The 15,284-nt window shown below is 44.9% G+C and overlaps 1 protein-coding gene across 1 annotated transcript; it reads left to right on the plus strand.

The window, feature by feature from the left end:
• The first annotated feature begins 193 nt into the window (after positions 1 to 193).
• SMIM7 (small integral membrane protein 7) lies at positions 194 to 10,584 on the plus strand. The gene is made up of 5 exons (XM_061190287.1): positions 194 to 290; positions 372 to 413; positions 912 to 964; positions 5,021 to 5,111; positions 9,535 to 10,584. The coding sequence occupies exons 1-5, from the start codon at positions 265 to 267 to the stop codon at positions 9,548 to 9,550; spliced, it is 228 nt and encodes a 75-aa protein (XP_061046270.1). The 5' UTR covers positions 194 to 264; the 3' UTR covers positions 9,551 to 10,584.
• The last annotated feature ends 4,700 nt before the right edge of the window (positions 10,585 to 15,284 follow it).

A 15,284-nucleotide genomic window follows, 5' to 3' on the forward strand; every position in this document is an offset into this window, starting at 1 on the left:
CCCCCAGATGGCTCCGCCCCTTGTGTGACGCCATGCTGTCGCCCCGCCCTTTCTTGGTTACCCTCCCCAGGCCTTCATAGCAAGGAGCGGCACTCGCTCTTTCTTTAGGGGGCTTGGCCTGCAGAAGGCGGGACCCTGCCTGCCTTGGTCTTTGATTGGTCCAGCCCTCTCCAGAGCTGCTTCGGGATTGGTCGGCTCGTGTTCCTCTCCCCTCCCTTCCCGAGGCTTCCGCTTCCTGTTCTGACGGACGCTCCGGCCGTAACAATGATCGGGGACATCCTGCTGTTTGGGTAATTAGGGGGACCAGAGAATGGGACGTGAGGGCCCGACAGGGTGGGGACGGTCCAGGTAACCGCATTCTTCCTCTGCAGGACGCTGTTGATGAACGCCGGGGCGGTGCTCAACTTTAAGCTGTGAGTAGGCCGCGTTGGACCGTGGCTCCATCCGGGGGACCCGTAGCCCCGCCTTCGCGAGCGTGAGCACGCCCTACGCCGCCGGCCCCGCCCCCAGGTCCCAGCCCCAAGTTCCGCCTCCAACCGGGTCCATCCTTTTGTGACTCTCCGCGCCGCCGAGACTTGAACTGCGGACTCTCAGTTCCCGCGGGATCCCTCTGCTCGCACCCATGAGAGCCTCAGACCCATCCCCCGAGAATCTCTTAGTCCTAATCTGTACCCGCAGCCCCGCACCTGGCTCCCTCGAACCACTCTCTCCACCCCGTCGGTGGCTGCAGGCATGGCTGTGATTGGCTGGGCAAGGGGTGGCCCAGGGAACATCACTGAACCGCGCAAAAGAGGTCACACAGCAAACCAACGGTAGGGCTAGAGCTCCCCTCTGAGCTGGGGATCAGGGCCCGGGGACTAAGTGGTCTGTTTGTCCTATTGAAAGTGGTCACTGTCTGCTTCTCTTTGTAGGAAAAAGAAGGACACGCAAGGCTTTGGGGAGGAGTCAAGGGAGCCCAGCACAGGTAAGGCCTCCTTTCTGTACCCTGGAATTGGTACATTTCAGAGAGGACAGTTCTTTTTCACCAGTTTTCTTTGAGGGGTGTGTGTGTGTGTGTGTGTGTGTGCCTGAGTTTGTGCTGTTCCTTCTACCCACCTCTGTCATCCACTGCTTTCTCCTACCAGACCTTCCTGCATAGGTCAGCACTCATATCACTTCTTACAGTTATAATTTTCTTTTATGTATGCTGTCATTTGGTTAATATCTAGCTCTCACACTTGACCTTAAGCTCCAGAGAAGAGGCTCCAGCTTGTTTTGGCTCATCTGTGTCCTTGCAGTTCCAGCATTCCAGCATGAATGAATGAATGAGTGAATGAATGAACAGCCTATTGTTTCCAGAATGCTGTAGACCTGTTTGTTTAATTTTCAATTAGATTAGCTTTCAAATAAATCAGGAGATGTCATATAAAAATTCAGATGTATGATTTTTCAAGAAAAATTGGAACATTCTACAAATTGGGGTTCAAGCGACCTTTTGACACCTGTTGAATAGGAGTTGAGAAGGAGGACCCCACTGAAGCCGGGCCTGTGGCCTCTACCTCATCCCAGCCCCGGCCCCCTTATCTTTGTATCATTTCACATGCCTGGACCCTGGAGGCCCTAGAATATATACTTCCTGCTAAATTGACACATGTGACTATTTGGAGTCTAATGGGACCTGTACATGACTATTGTATCCATTCATTCATTCGTTCACCAAACATTTATTGAACACCTACTATGTACCAGCCACTGTGCTAGATGCTGGGGACACAGCAGGGAACAAGACAGAAGTAATTCCTGCCTTTGGGTTGTACTCCTATGGGGTGGGACAAACAGTCCCTAAACAAGGAACAGACAGTGAAGAAGAAGATGTCAGGAGGATAGCAGTGGGGTTGCTGCTCTGGCTGGGTTGTGTAGAGGGAAGGCCCTCTGAGGAGGTGGCATTGCGGCCAAGGTGGTGGGTGCTATGATGGAGCATTGCATGAGGACAATAGGAACCCTAAGGGGCAGCGAATCTGAAGGCAGTCTGACAGCTCCCCTTTATTGGGGGCCTGCCGGGTGGTGGCTGCATTGTTAGGTACTTCCTATGGGTGTTTCACTCCACCTCCATTCCTAAAAGGTAAGGAGCATTTTCCCGTTTTACAGATGAGGAAAGTCAGGCTCAGAGATGTGGCTCAACTTGTTTGTGGCCACACAGCAAATCAGCGACAGCATTGGGATTTGAGCCTGGGTTTTTCTGACTCCAGAGGTTGTCCTCTCAATCACTAGACTGTCCGTCTGTTCATTCATGCATTCATTCAGCAGCTGTATATGTTGCTTACCCACTACATGGAAGGCACTATTCCAGCCCCTGGGACTGTGATCTGTAGATCTGAGTTGGAGCTATGGTAGGTGGGAGATTGGCCACGTGGGCTCGAAAGTGGCGGGAGCATTGGTGACAAGGATAGTCAGAACGGTGGCTTCCCTCTGATCGGGGGCTCCCTGCTAGGCTCCTTCAGACTAGGACTCTGTGTTGGCAGTTGACCCTGTAGATCATGCTCCTCTCCCTCCATGCTCTGCCTGGCTGATCCCTAATATCACAGTGGCTTCATTTATTGAGAGTGTCCTGTAAGGCACTGTGCTGCAGCCTTCCCAGTCCCCCATCATCCCCATTTACACAGGAGGAAACTGGGGCACATGTAGGCCCAGGTCACCTCTGTGGAAGGTCAGTAAACTCCAGCCCATGTTTTATTTGGCTGTGTTAGGTCTTCGTTGCTGTGCGCTGGCTTTCTGTAGTTGCGGGAAGCCCGGACTACTCTTCATTGCAGTGCGTGGGCTTCTCGTTGCGGTGGCTTCTCTTGTTGCGGAGCATGGGCTCTAGGCGTGCGGGCTCTAGAGCACAGCCTCAGTAGTCATGGCGCATGGGCTTAGTTGCCCCACGGCATGTGGGATCTTCCCGGACCAGGGATCAAACCCGTGTCCCTTGCATTGGCAGGCAGATTCTTAATCACTGCACCACCCGGGAAGTCCCCAGCTCACGTTTAAGGTTGGAGTTCACACAGTTTCCCAGTGAGGCTTCTTCTGACCCCACCCCCCTCCCGATGCATGCCAGGTCGGGTTCCCCCATTATAGCTCCCATGGCACTTGTCCTAGTGAATAATCAGGTGTGTGGTTACTTGCTTAGTATTTGTTCTCCCTGTGAGCTCCTTAGGGCAGGGACACGTGTCTCATTCCTCCCTGTATCCCCTGCACTCAGCTACTCCCTGGGATGAGTGGCCTTTAGTCAGCGTTTGTTCATGGTAAGAGAGGCTATTTTTGTGATCCTGGGGTCAGAGAAGGGCCTTGCCAAGCAGTGTCTTGCAGACATTCTGGGAACGGATCTGTCTCTGACATTTGCAGTCTGTGCTGGGCCAACACTTACATAGGGTATGCTGCTACGTGTCGCTAACCCTGTGGCTTGGACAACACTGGACTTGTCTAAACCATGTAGAGCAAGACCTTGTGCTCTTCATGCGCTTGGATGGTGCAGCAGTGCCAGGTGGCGGTCATGTTGGGTTGCTGTGGAAGTTTCTGAGCTCCTGCCCGGTGTTTCAGCTCTGGTCTGTGGATGACACTTTGAGTAACACCCTTGTAGATCATCTAATCTGGATCCGTTCATTTCATTCTGGAGGCCTCAAGAGGCTGGGCAATCAACTCAAAACCCCAGAGGAAGGTCCTGGAACCCGAGTCTCTGGAGTCTTTTTTTTTTTTTAATTAATTAATTAATTTATGGCTGCGTTGGGTCTTCGTTACTGCGCACGGGCTTTCTCTAGTTGCGGCGAGGGGGGTACTCTTCGTTGCAGTGTGCGGGCTTTTCATTGTGGTGGCTTCTCTTGTTGCAGAACACGGGCTCTAGGTGCGTGGGCTCAGTAGTTGTGGTTTGCGGGCTCTAGAGCGCAGGCTCAGTAGTTGTGGCTCACGGGCTCAGTTGCTCCACGGCATGTGGGATCTTACCCGACCAGGGCTCGAACCCATGTCCCCTGCATTGGCAGGCGGATTCTTAACCACTGTGCCACCAGGGGAGTCCCTCTGGAGTCTTAATGTACCAAATTCCCTCTTGGAGTGGTTTCTGTTCCTTGGCATCAGAGGGGACTAGAGTTAGTCGTCACCAAAGCATAACTCCCATTTTACTTGCCTGAATTAGTATGCTTTTTCAGTTGTAAACACTGAAAACCAGCTCAGAGTGGCTAAAGCAAATTGAAACATCGAAGGGTAGAATGGTCCTCGGGCACACGTGGATTCAGGGCTTAAACTGGCTCTCCAGCTTGTGACCCTCCCCAGCTCTCTTTTCCTCCTGGGTTGGTTTTACTATCAGGCTGGCTTGTGTTGACAAAGATGACCCTAGAGCAGGGCTTGGCACATTTTTCTGTAGAAGGCCAGATCATAAATAGTTTAGGCTTTGTGGGCCATAGAGTCTCTGGTGCAACAGTTCACCTCTGTAAGTTGAAAGTAGTCATGGATAATATGTAAATGAGTGGACATGGCTGTATTTTAATAAAACTTTATGGCTGTTGAAATTTGAATTTCAAGTAATTTTTGTGGCTCACAAAATACTTTGTTGTTGTTTTTTTTAACCATTAAAAAATATAAAAAACATTCTTCACTCATGGGCTATACAGAAATAGGTGGCAGAGGCCAGCTTTGGCCTACAGGCCATTGTTTGCACCCTGCCTTAGAGGACTGGGCTTACATCTTTGCAGTCCAGCTAGCCTGGCAGAAAGCAAGTGCCTCTTTCCCGGTAGTTCGGGCAAAAGTCCCAGGACTGGCTCTCATTGGACAGACTGGGGTCGCGTGCCCTTCCCTGAGCCAATCAGAGGCTGAGTGCTTGGTCCTCTCAGGGGGTTGGTCAGTGGCAGCTATAGCCTGAGTGCTCAGGGCTGGGGAACAGAGGTGGCCCAAATGAAAAGCCATGCTGCCATTGGAACATGGGGGCAGTGGGTGTGGGGTGGGTAGAAGCACACTGCAGCCGTGACAACAGAAATGTTAGCATTGCTTGTGAAAATGCTTTCTGACTTTCCAGGTGACAACATCCGGGAGTTCTTGCTGAGCCTCAGATATTTTCGAATCTTCATCGCCCTATGGAATGTCTTCATGATGTTCTGCATGATCGTGTAAGTCCAGCCCGCCTCTCTCCTTCGTTGTCATTATCCTCAGGGTCGTTCTCTAGAATGACCCTCTGATGGTCGTTTTCTGTCCTCACAGTCTGCACTTTTGTGTCATGCTTTCTGCTTTCAAAGTAAGAACTCTCCACACTAGAGAGGAAACTGGGGTCTATAGGAATTAAACTATGTCACTGCAGTCCAGGCTGGAGCTTCGATTGGAACATGGCGTTCTTCACGTCCTGGCTGTGCCTGGTGCCTCAGCAGAGGCTGCCAAGAGATGCCTTCCCCTGAGCCCATGGCTCCATCACCTCTCGCCAGCTCTGTGGATTGTGCTTAGCCTATACTTGACGTTGACCAAAGTGGAAAATACGTCTTGAAAGGCCAGCGTGCTGCCAGGTCTTGCTCCCAGCCTGCTGGAAGCCAGCAGAAGTGTATTCAGGCTTTATTTCTGTTTTTTATGCCTATTTTATTTTCTCATTAGGCTAAAAAAATCCAATTGGATTGGTTTTCCTTTCAGTGTCAGGAGCATGCTCTTAGTGAATTATGAGACTCATAGTAAACAGACTCAGGGAAAAAAACACGGAGAATCTGGGGTTCTGGGCCAGGCTGTGCCCATCTCCATGTGCTTCCCCTAAAGAGGAAGAGAGTGAAAAGTTGGCTGTCTTGAGTCATTGAGATGCTGAATTTGGGGTTGCTGTGCGGTCCTTGTGCCAGCCCAGTGGCTGTTTGAGGGGATGATTCCAGGACTTAGGAGATCGGGGGAGGAGGGGTTTCTGTGCTGCTGAAAAGTATTTTAGAGCCCAGAATGAGGGCTGTAATGTATGCCCAGAGAGGCCCTTTTTGGGAGCTCAGATGAGGCCTGCCTAGGTACAGAGAGGGCTCATGAAGAGATCAAGGAATTTGCAGAAGAGTGTAGGAAGTATAACTAGCTCTCACAGGAAGTAGAAGTGTTGGGGGGCTCCTCCAGCCTTTGTCTCTCTAGATTCCCACCTATCCATTCATTCATTTATTTATTCAGAACTGTCTTTTGAGGGCTGTGCTCTGGGATTACAGTTGAGACCAAAACAGCCATAGTCCCTGCCTTCAGCGAATGCACAGAATAACAGGGATGTAAAATAAGCAAATAGGGGGAAAAATCAGTTGTGAGGTGGAGAATTGGAAGGGGGCTCCCAGTTTAGGAGGGTCAGGGAGAGGTTCTCTGAGAAGATGCCATTCAAATCAAGACCTACTGAACGAGAGGAAGCCTGCCATTTGCAGAGCTGGAGAGAGGCACAGTAGCACCAGAAGCAGCATTGGCAAAGGTTCTGGAGCAGAGAAGAACTCGGTGTGTTTTCATCATTTTGTTCTTTTCTGTCCGTTGTCTTCATCGTCCTCTCTTACCTGACTAGCTACTTTTACTGCTCTACCTGCTGGCCTGTGACCAGGATGGTAGCCTCAGGCTTTGTGACCTCCTAGCTCAGCCCAAGGCTGAGTGTCCTGATTTTGATTTCTGGGAGTATCTAGGTGTCACCCAGATCTACTTGGATTGGGGGTTCCTGCTTCCAGCCACTTAGGTCACGGGTTAGCAAACCACAGCTCATGGGCCATATCTACCCTCTGCCTATTTTCATGAATGAAGTTTTCATGAATGGAGCCCATGTCTGTCACTGCTTTTGCACTACAATGGCAAGGTTGGACCATTTTGGCAGGCTTACAAAGCCTGAACTACTTACTGTGTGGCTTTTTACAGATCTCTGACCTAGGCCAGCTCTTAAGGCACATGCTGTGAGTGAGGGAAGCTTCTCTCCAGAAAGGGCTCTGTCAGGGAGGCAGTGACTGGCTTTTTCAGGATATCAAAAACTGGAAATCACCTAAGTCTCCAAGAACAGGAGAAGAGTTAGGTAACTCGAAGGACACCCATATGACCAACTGACACAACACCATCATTGATAATGTGCCTGAAGGTCCTGTCTACCCAGGAGAATGGTTTGAAAGTAAAGAAAGTCGGGTGTCACCTGTATGCACACTCTGGTGTCAGTTGTGACTTGCACGCAGTAAACATTGAATAAATGCTGAGTGAGTGTGTGAGGGAAATAACTTCCAGTGAGAGAGTTGGAAGGATCTACACCAGACTGTCCACGGAGGTGACCGTGCTGTGATTGCTGAGGAAGTTAGTGGGCTCAAGGGATAGTCTGCTATTCCCTGTACTCATTTCTGTATTGTTGGAGCTGAGCTCAATTGGAAATTTTAAAAAGTCATAAAAAACTTGAAATACAGGGAGAAAGGTGTCTGAACGTTTAGAGACCAAGGGCACTGATATCTGCGACTTTGAAACATGAAAAATAAGGTAGATGGATCAATGGATAGATACACAGTAAAGCAAAGCATTAATTGCAGGTGGTGTGTATGTGGGTGTTTGCTGAACTGTTATAACTCTTCTATATGTTGAAATCTTCATTAAAAAAGTATGGGCGGGGAGAAGATAGGGAGAAAATGAGAGTGTCAAACCATGGAAAAGGGTTTTAATAAGTAAAAAGTGGAAGTCAGTCTTCACAATTCAGTATTTTGTAGTATTTTCATATGGTTGTGCAACCGTCACTACTCTCTAATTCTAGAATATTTCCATCCCCCCGAAAGGGAAACCCAGTACCCATTAAGCATTTCCTTCCCATTCCTCCCTCCCCCAGCCTTGGGCAACCATTGATCTCCTTTCTGTCTCTATGGATTTGCGTATTCTGGGTATTTCATGTTGATGGAATCATACAGTATATGGCTTTTTGTGTCTGGCCTCCTTCATTCAGCATAATGTCTTCTAGACTCTTCCATGTTGTAGTGTTTATCAGTATTTCATTCCTTTCTGTGGCTGAATAATAGTCCATTGTATGCATATGCCACAGTTTGTTTATCTGCTCATCAGTTGATGGATATTTGCAATGTTTCCATTTTGAATAATGCTGATATAAACATCTGTGTACAAGTTTTTGTGCAGACTTAAGTTTTCAGTTCTCTGGTATATAACCAGGAGTGGAATTTATGGGTCATATGGTAACTATATTTATCCTTTCGAGAAACTGCCAGACTATTTTCCAAAGTAGCTGCAGCAATTTACATTCCCATCAGCAGGGTATGAGGGGTCCAGTTTCCCCACATCCTTGCCAATACTTGCTATTGTCAGTTTTTTTGATTATAGCCATCCTAGTGGATGTGAAGGTTGATTTGCATTTACCCAATGGTTAATGACATTGAGCTTTCATGTGTTCATTGGCCATTTGTATATCTTCTTTGGTGAGATGTCTTCAGATCCTTTGCCCATTTTTTAGTTAGGTTATTACTGAATTGTAGTTCTTTTTATGTTCTGGATACCAGTCCCTTATCAGATATATGATTTGCAAGTATTTCCTCCCATTCAGTGGATTATCTTTTCAGTTTTTTGATGGTGTCATTTGAAGCGCAAAATTCTACAGTTTTGATTAAGTCCGATGTATCTATTTCTTTTGTTGCTTGTTCTTTTTGTGTTATAGCTAAGAAGTCATTGCCTAACCCAAGATTATAAGGATTTACCCCTAAGTTTTCTTCTAAAAGTTTTATAGTTTTAACAGTAGGTCTGTGATCCACTTTGAGTTAATTTTTGTATATGGTGTGAGGTAGGGATGCAACTTCATTCTTTTGCATGTGGTGACCCAGTTGTTCCTGCCCCATCTGTTGTTATTTTTTCAAATAACCTTTTTATTTTGGAAAGAGTTTAGATTTATAGAAATGTTGCAAAGGTAATACAGAGAGTTCCTGTATACAATTGAGCCTTGAACAACACGGGGGTTAGGGGTGCTGACCCTCCTCACAGTCGAAAATCTGAGTATAACTTTACAGTTGGCGTCCGTATCTGCAGTCCTGCTTCCATAGATTCGACCAACCTTGGATTGTGTAGTACTGCAGTATTTACTATTGAAAAAAATCCATGTATAAGTGGGCTGACGCTGTTCAAACCTGTGTTGTTCAAGGACCAACTGTATATCTTTTTAACAATTCTGTGGTTTTCCCCTGTAGGCCTGTATCATAACCTATTCCCAAACTTCATGAACATTTATACAGTTTCTAGGCCTTTTCTATTCCAGATTTTCTTCAGTTAACAGAGTTATCTCTAATAATCGTTTGTTTACTCAAAGGTCTTTTTATTTATGAAAGTCACCACTGACTTGCAGTGATAGAGAATGGGCTAAAATAAAATGTTACAGATTCATATCAAGTAGATACTTTTTAAAAGAGTTACTTTTTTTTTAAGTGTACAGTTTGGCAGCGGTGTGTTCACATTGTTGTGTAACAGAGAGTTACTTACAAAATCAGAAAATGATGTAAAATAATCTTAGTGATAGTAACCAGAAAATATTTCCTGAAAGTGTTTTCAAGGCAACCGCTTCCCATCCTCATGGATGTTTCTGCCCTCTGACTTTTCCAGGCTCTTTGGCTCCTGAGCTCCAGATACAGAACCAGAAACCTTCTCAGAGTGTCTCTTCCTCCATTCCTGACGACTTCAAGAATGTTTCTGACCAGAAAACCGGTGACCTTCCCAGAAAGTCCAAGCTTGTGGTGGGTGGAAAAAATGTTCGCCAAGATGAACACAGTTTCCCAGCCACGTCACTGTTTTCTTTTCAAAGATATTTTCACTTTGATCTCTGCCTTGAAATGCTGTCTACTTAAAAGAGTTTGAAGGGTGTTTATGTGAGGGGCTGTGGTATCTAGATTGTTTAATCAGATCAGAATCCCTCTTCTACCAAACTTTCACTGGAAACCCATTTCTGGGTATTTCTTGGTTTGTTTTTAATAACCATCCTTTTTTGGTTCAAATTATACAGATTTTTAAAAATCTTTTTTATCCAGGGATCTGAAGCAGAAAGGTTGGCTTTTAAGTTTGATGCAGCCTCTTATTGGACTGCATTTATGAGGAATGAACAAGTTCATTGTTGCTGCGTCTGTGTCCAAATTCCTTCCCCATCCCAATGGGCTCTGCTTGGCCACTCCATGCTGCTGAGGTTGTCCCCAGGACTTGAAGGGTGAAGTGTTATGGGTTCCTGTGGAAGAGAGGTGCAGAGCAGTTGGCAGGGTGGATGGGGGTTTTATGAGAAACTTTGCCTTGCCTTGAAGCCCTCTATTAAAGTAACTTTTGGGGCCATTAATTGTATAGTTTCTAGAATGAGAGTGATTTATGTGGTGATATTGGGACTCAGTTCTGAAAGCTTGGGTTTTGGGGTCTGCTTTTCAAGTGGATGATTTCAAGGTTGAAAAACAAACCTCATTGGAGGAAATACAGCATTTTGCATAGAAGCTTCTCTGGTTTAATCGCCAACATGACACTTGGGTGGTCAGTGCCCGGATCCTACAGGTGTTTGATTTGTTTGTTGTGGTTTTTGAAATCCTAACTTGCAGGTAACCTGGTGGGAGGAATAAATAAATATGCAGGCTCTTAGAACTAAACAGCATTGAAAATAAAGCTCATGTATGAAAAGGACCTTTTGTTTATACATTTTTTAACCAAGAAGTCCTTTGTAAATTTTTTTTTATTTTTGTTACTTTCATCAGGTTTTTTTTTTTTTAATTATTGAATATAGTTGATTTAAAATGTGTTAATTTCTACTGTAGAAGTTGACTTTCAGTTTGAGTTGTTTCAAATTACACTGTGGGAAACACCTAGGATTCATTTATTGTGGAGGCTGTCAAAAAGTCAGAAAAGAGGCAACGTTAGATACTCCTTTTCAGCTTTTGTTCAATAAACGTTGGGCAGGAATTGGGCAAATACGATTTTGACGGGCTGCACCTGGAAGAATCCAACGAGTGAGTGATAATGGTGGGATTTTGCTAGGCCAGGGTCAAGTCCACTTCTTGCTGCTCAGCTAATTCATTCTACTTCATAGCTTCTGTAATTTATTCCGTTGTCAAATCTGGGCCGAGTAGCACCCCGCGGTTTGTAAGTAGCAGGGCACAGGGCTGCTGAATCGAGCTTCGCGCAGGCCGGTGTTCTTGTCAGCAGGAACGGACGTGCCAAGATCTTGGCTGGTCAGTCCTCAAGCCATATGAATGATGTGAGGAAACCTCCCTTGCCTTATTCAGACCGGCGCTGAGGTTTCAATGAGGTTGAGGCATTTGTGTGTCGTGGGGATGAATCGGGCTCGGAGAAGAGAATGCTGTCATTGAGATTTTGTTTCAATAGTTGTATTTTTCACCGGAGAACTGTTTTCTCATTGTTCAGTTCTTATAAGCAGTGGAGCCGTGGGGGATGCACATCAAAGGCCGTTGTCCATTTTTAAAGTGGCAACTCGTGGGTGTTTATCTTTAGGAGGCTTTTCAAGAACCCGCATTGGCACCAAAGGTTACCCAAGTTTGAATTTTGAGCGCGTAGGGTCCCACAGCTTGTAAGTGCTCATGTTCTGGGTCAGTTAGATGTGGGTTCAAATCCCATCTCTGCTTCTTGCTCATGGGGCCTTGGCTGGTTATTTCTCCTCTCTAAGCCTCAGTTTCCACATCTTTAAAATAGGCCTGAAAGTCAAACCTACTGGTGTTATTAAAAGGTTCAGTGAACTTGAAGGTGAGCCAGGTGCTTGACTGGGTGGCGCCCAGTAAGCACTCAGTACCTATGGATGTCCTCACTGCCCGAATTTTCTCTCTTCTTGCCTACATTCATTCAAGCAGTCCACACACAGACCGTTAAAGGAGCAATCACATCATTTTAAAAAATTGGAAACAATTTCCAGCATGGAAAACCTTTTCCTGTCTTCCCATCCCTTTTCTAGCATTTTTCTTATACGTATTGGTATATTCGACATAGTTCCAACAGTGGTAAGGCAGTTTGGGTTCTGCTGTTTTCTTTTTTTTTTTTTTAAGTTAAAATATAGTTGATTTACAATGTTTCAGGTGTACAGCAAAGTGATTCGGTTATACATATATATATATATTCTTTTTCCTATTCTTTTCCATTATAGGTTATTACAAGGTGTTGATTGTAGTTCCCTGTGCTATACAGTAGATCCTTGTTGTTTATCTATTTTATGTATAGTAGTGTATATCTGTTAATCCCAAACTCCTAATTTATTCCTTTCCCCTTTGGTGACCATAATTTTTTTCCATGTCTGTGAGTCTCTGCTGTTTTCATTTTGACATCATTTCCTTCATATTTTCTGGGCTGCCAGAGAGGCTTCATGGGTCTCATTTTTAACTGTCGTGCAGCGTCAATAAATCTCTTTTTAACCTTGGCCCTCTCATATGTACTTTGAACTTGTACTTTATCCACTGTTATAAATGCCACCGCGGTCACCATTGTTGTGACCTTTGCTGGCTTCCCTCACTGGTACTTCCCAGAGTACCCGGGAAGGCTACATCGTCCTGTACCACCACTGTAGCTTTAGTGGCTTTTGTTTGTTTTATTTTGTTTTAAAGTTTCTTACTACCAATGCATGTTCATTGTAGAAAAATTATGAAGTCCAGCTTTGCTGTAAGGGAAAAAATCACCCGTAATCACTTTTCCCCAGAGAGCATCACTCTGGGTACACATTCCTCTGGCTCTTTCTCTATGCATGTGCACTGGGTATGGTAGATACCTTTTCTTTATCCAGATGGTATCTTTGTATCTTCTGGCCTGCTTTTCTCACCTGATAATATGAGCACATTTCTGTATTTTTACCGTTCTTAATAATTGCAAATAAGCCATTGTAAGGACATACCGTAATTAATTAACTAGTCCCCAGCTGATGGAGACTTGAGTTGTCTCTAGTGTTTGTCTATTATAAATAACACAGCAATGAACATCTCGGTGTATCATCCCTAATGGCTTTTTGGGGTCACTTTAAAAAAGAGAGCTATACTCAATATCTTGTAATAACCTATAATGGAAAGGAATCTGAAAAATCTATGTATAGTATGTATTTATGTATTACTGAATCACTTTGTGGTACACTTGAAACTAACACAACATTGTAAATTATATTTCAATTTAAAAAAACTGATATAAAAAAAAACAGTCCACCTTAAAAAGAAGAAAGGATGGTAAAATGACTAAACTTATTAAAGAAACTTGCATTAAAAAAAAAAAAAGAGAAATCCACATTGACAGCTTTAGGCTAAGAACCCCCAGCTCCCAAAAACGCATCTTTGACAACTTACTTCTTTGTCTTTGTTTACTTAATGTTCATTCGTTCCTATGTATGTATGTTTATGCATACGTACATACATCTCAAAGACCTTGGTTCTAAGTCCCTATCATCTCTGACTGGGAGGATGTCTGGCCACTTAAGTAGATTAACTTTGCTTAATCTGTGAGTAAGGATGAGGTTTTCAGCTCCACCCAGATAACTGTTTCTTTATGACATCACACCAGCTGGCTTTCCACCTTGGCCTTGGTAGTTAAGGATCTTAACCACCATCTAAGTAATAAATAAATGCCCACTATTGCTCATCCTGGAGAACGTTACATAGAGTTGCTGCCAAGGTGAGAAGCCACACGTGGAGAACAAAAAGAAGGTAGAAATGTGCAGCACAAGCCCTGGATGCAAACTTTGGGGTTCATATTGGATATACCCCCTTTTGCTTAGTCCACGCTTGCCATGTTGAGGAGCGAACCCCGTCTCCTTTCTCTAGGTTTCTTGTTGCACTTCAGTTCCAGATGCTCTAGAGCAGAACTCAGAAACTAGGGCCTGCCAGCCAAGTCTGGCCCACTGCTTGTTGTATTGGTACCCAGCCACACCCCTTTGGGTATGTGCTCTCTACGGTTGCTTTGGCTGCTTTCCTGCTACGGTGGTAGAGTCGCGACAGAGACTGGCCCACATAGCTGAAAGTACTGGCAGTCTGGCCCATTTACAGAACAAATTCGCCGACCCCTGAGCGAAGGGATGATGGAGAGTCTCAAGGTGCCCCTTCCTCCCAAAGCCACTCAGGTGAAATAGTCTGCATGCCTTGTGGTCTGGATTTTAATAAAGACATGTACAAACTTGCTGAAAATGGAGCTGGCCATTTTCAAGTGATGTGGTTAACAGAGCAAACCCAATTTTACTTCTTTGGATAGTTAGGGGAGAAATCTCTCCGGGCTCCCTGGGATTCCTCTTAAGTAGCAGTGAGAGATGTGATAATGAGATTGGCTCTCCTCTGAAGTGGTTAGATTAGAAAAGTCAATGAGGCATTTCCTTTTCGTGTCAACCATTTTTATTATCTCCTTCTTAACCAAATTTGAGTTTATGAAATATTTGACAAACCATCAGGAAAACCTGATGTTTTCCCGCATTGATGAAAGACGAGTGCTGTTTGTGTATAAAGCAAAAGGCATGCTATTAAAAAAAAAAAAAAAAAGATGTAAATTCTACTTGGGGGTTTGTTTTCACCACTCCCTTGATTTTCATTATGCAGAGGAAGGCACTTTATCCCCTTTCTGGCACTTGAGAGTTCCTAGAAATGAGTTTGGTAATAGCAAGTGTTCCTGGATAAGAAATTGGGCAAAGGGATCTGTAGCAAATTGGAAATTCAGAGTCCACATTTTTCAGTAAGAAAACGGCAAGGGCTCATCATCGTCTGGCTCTGTGGCTTTCTTTTTGGCCAGTTGGGTGGTTTTGGATTAGACCAGGGGTTAGCAAGCTGCTGCCCACATCTGGCTCCCCGCCTGTCTTTTTACTGCCCACCACCTGTCTCTTCATGGCCCGGAAGGCAGAATGGTATGTTTTTAAATGGTTGAAAAACAAATCAAGATGAAAATGGAAGGAAATTCACGTTTCTTTGTCCATACGGTTTTGTGGGAACTCTGTCACACCCACTTGTTTGTGTATCGTCAGTGGCTGCTTTCAAGCTGCAAGGACAGACTTGAGTCCTTGGGACAGAGACCATCTCACCCACAAAACTGTGAACATATTGACTGGCTGACTTTTCATGGAAAGATTGCCAACCCCTGGACTAGACAATAAAAAAAAAAAAAAAAGACATCTTATGGGTGGTTCATATTCATCTGTGTTTAGTTTGCATTATTGTGGCTGTTAGTGGTAAATATGGGCCACAAGAATATATATATATATATATATATATATATATATGTATATGTATATGTATATGTATATATACACACACACATACACATACATAGAGAGAGAGAGACTGTGCTTGGGGAGTTTGTAGAAGTTATTTTAGGGGGAGTAAAGCTTGGGTGCATATAATTAGAGTTTATTATGTGAATCAGGG

Source organism: Eubalaena glacialis, chromosome 4 (genome assembly GCF_028564815.1).
Source record: "Eubalaena glacialis isolate mEubGla1 chromosome 4, mEubGla1.1.hap2.+ XY, whole genome shotgun sequence".
Lineage (NCBI taxonomy): Eukaryota > Metazoa > Chordata > Mammalia > Artiodactyla > Balaenidae > Eubalaena > Eubalaena glacialis.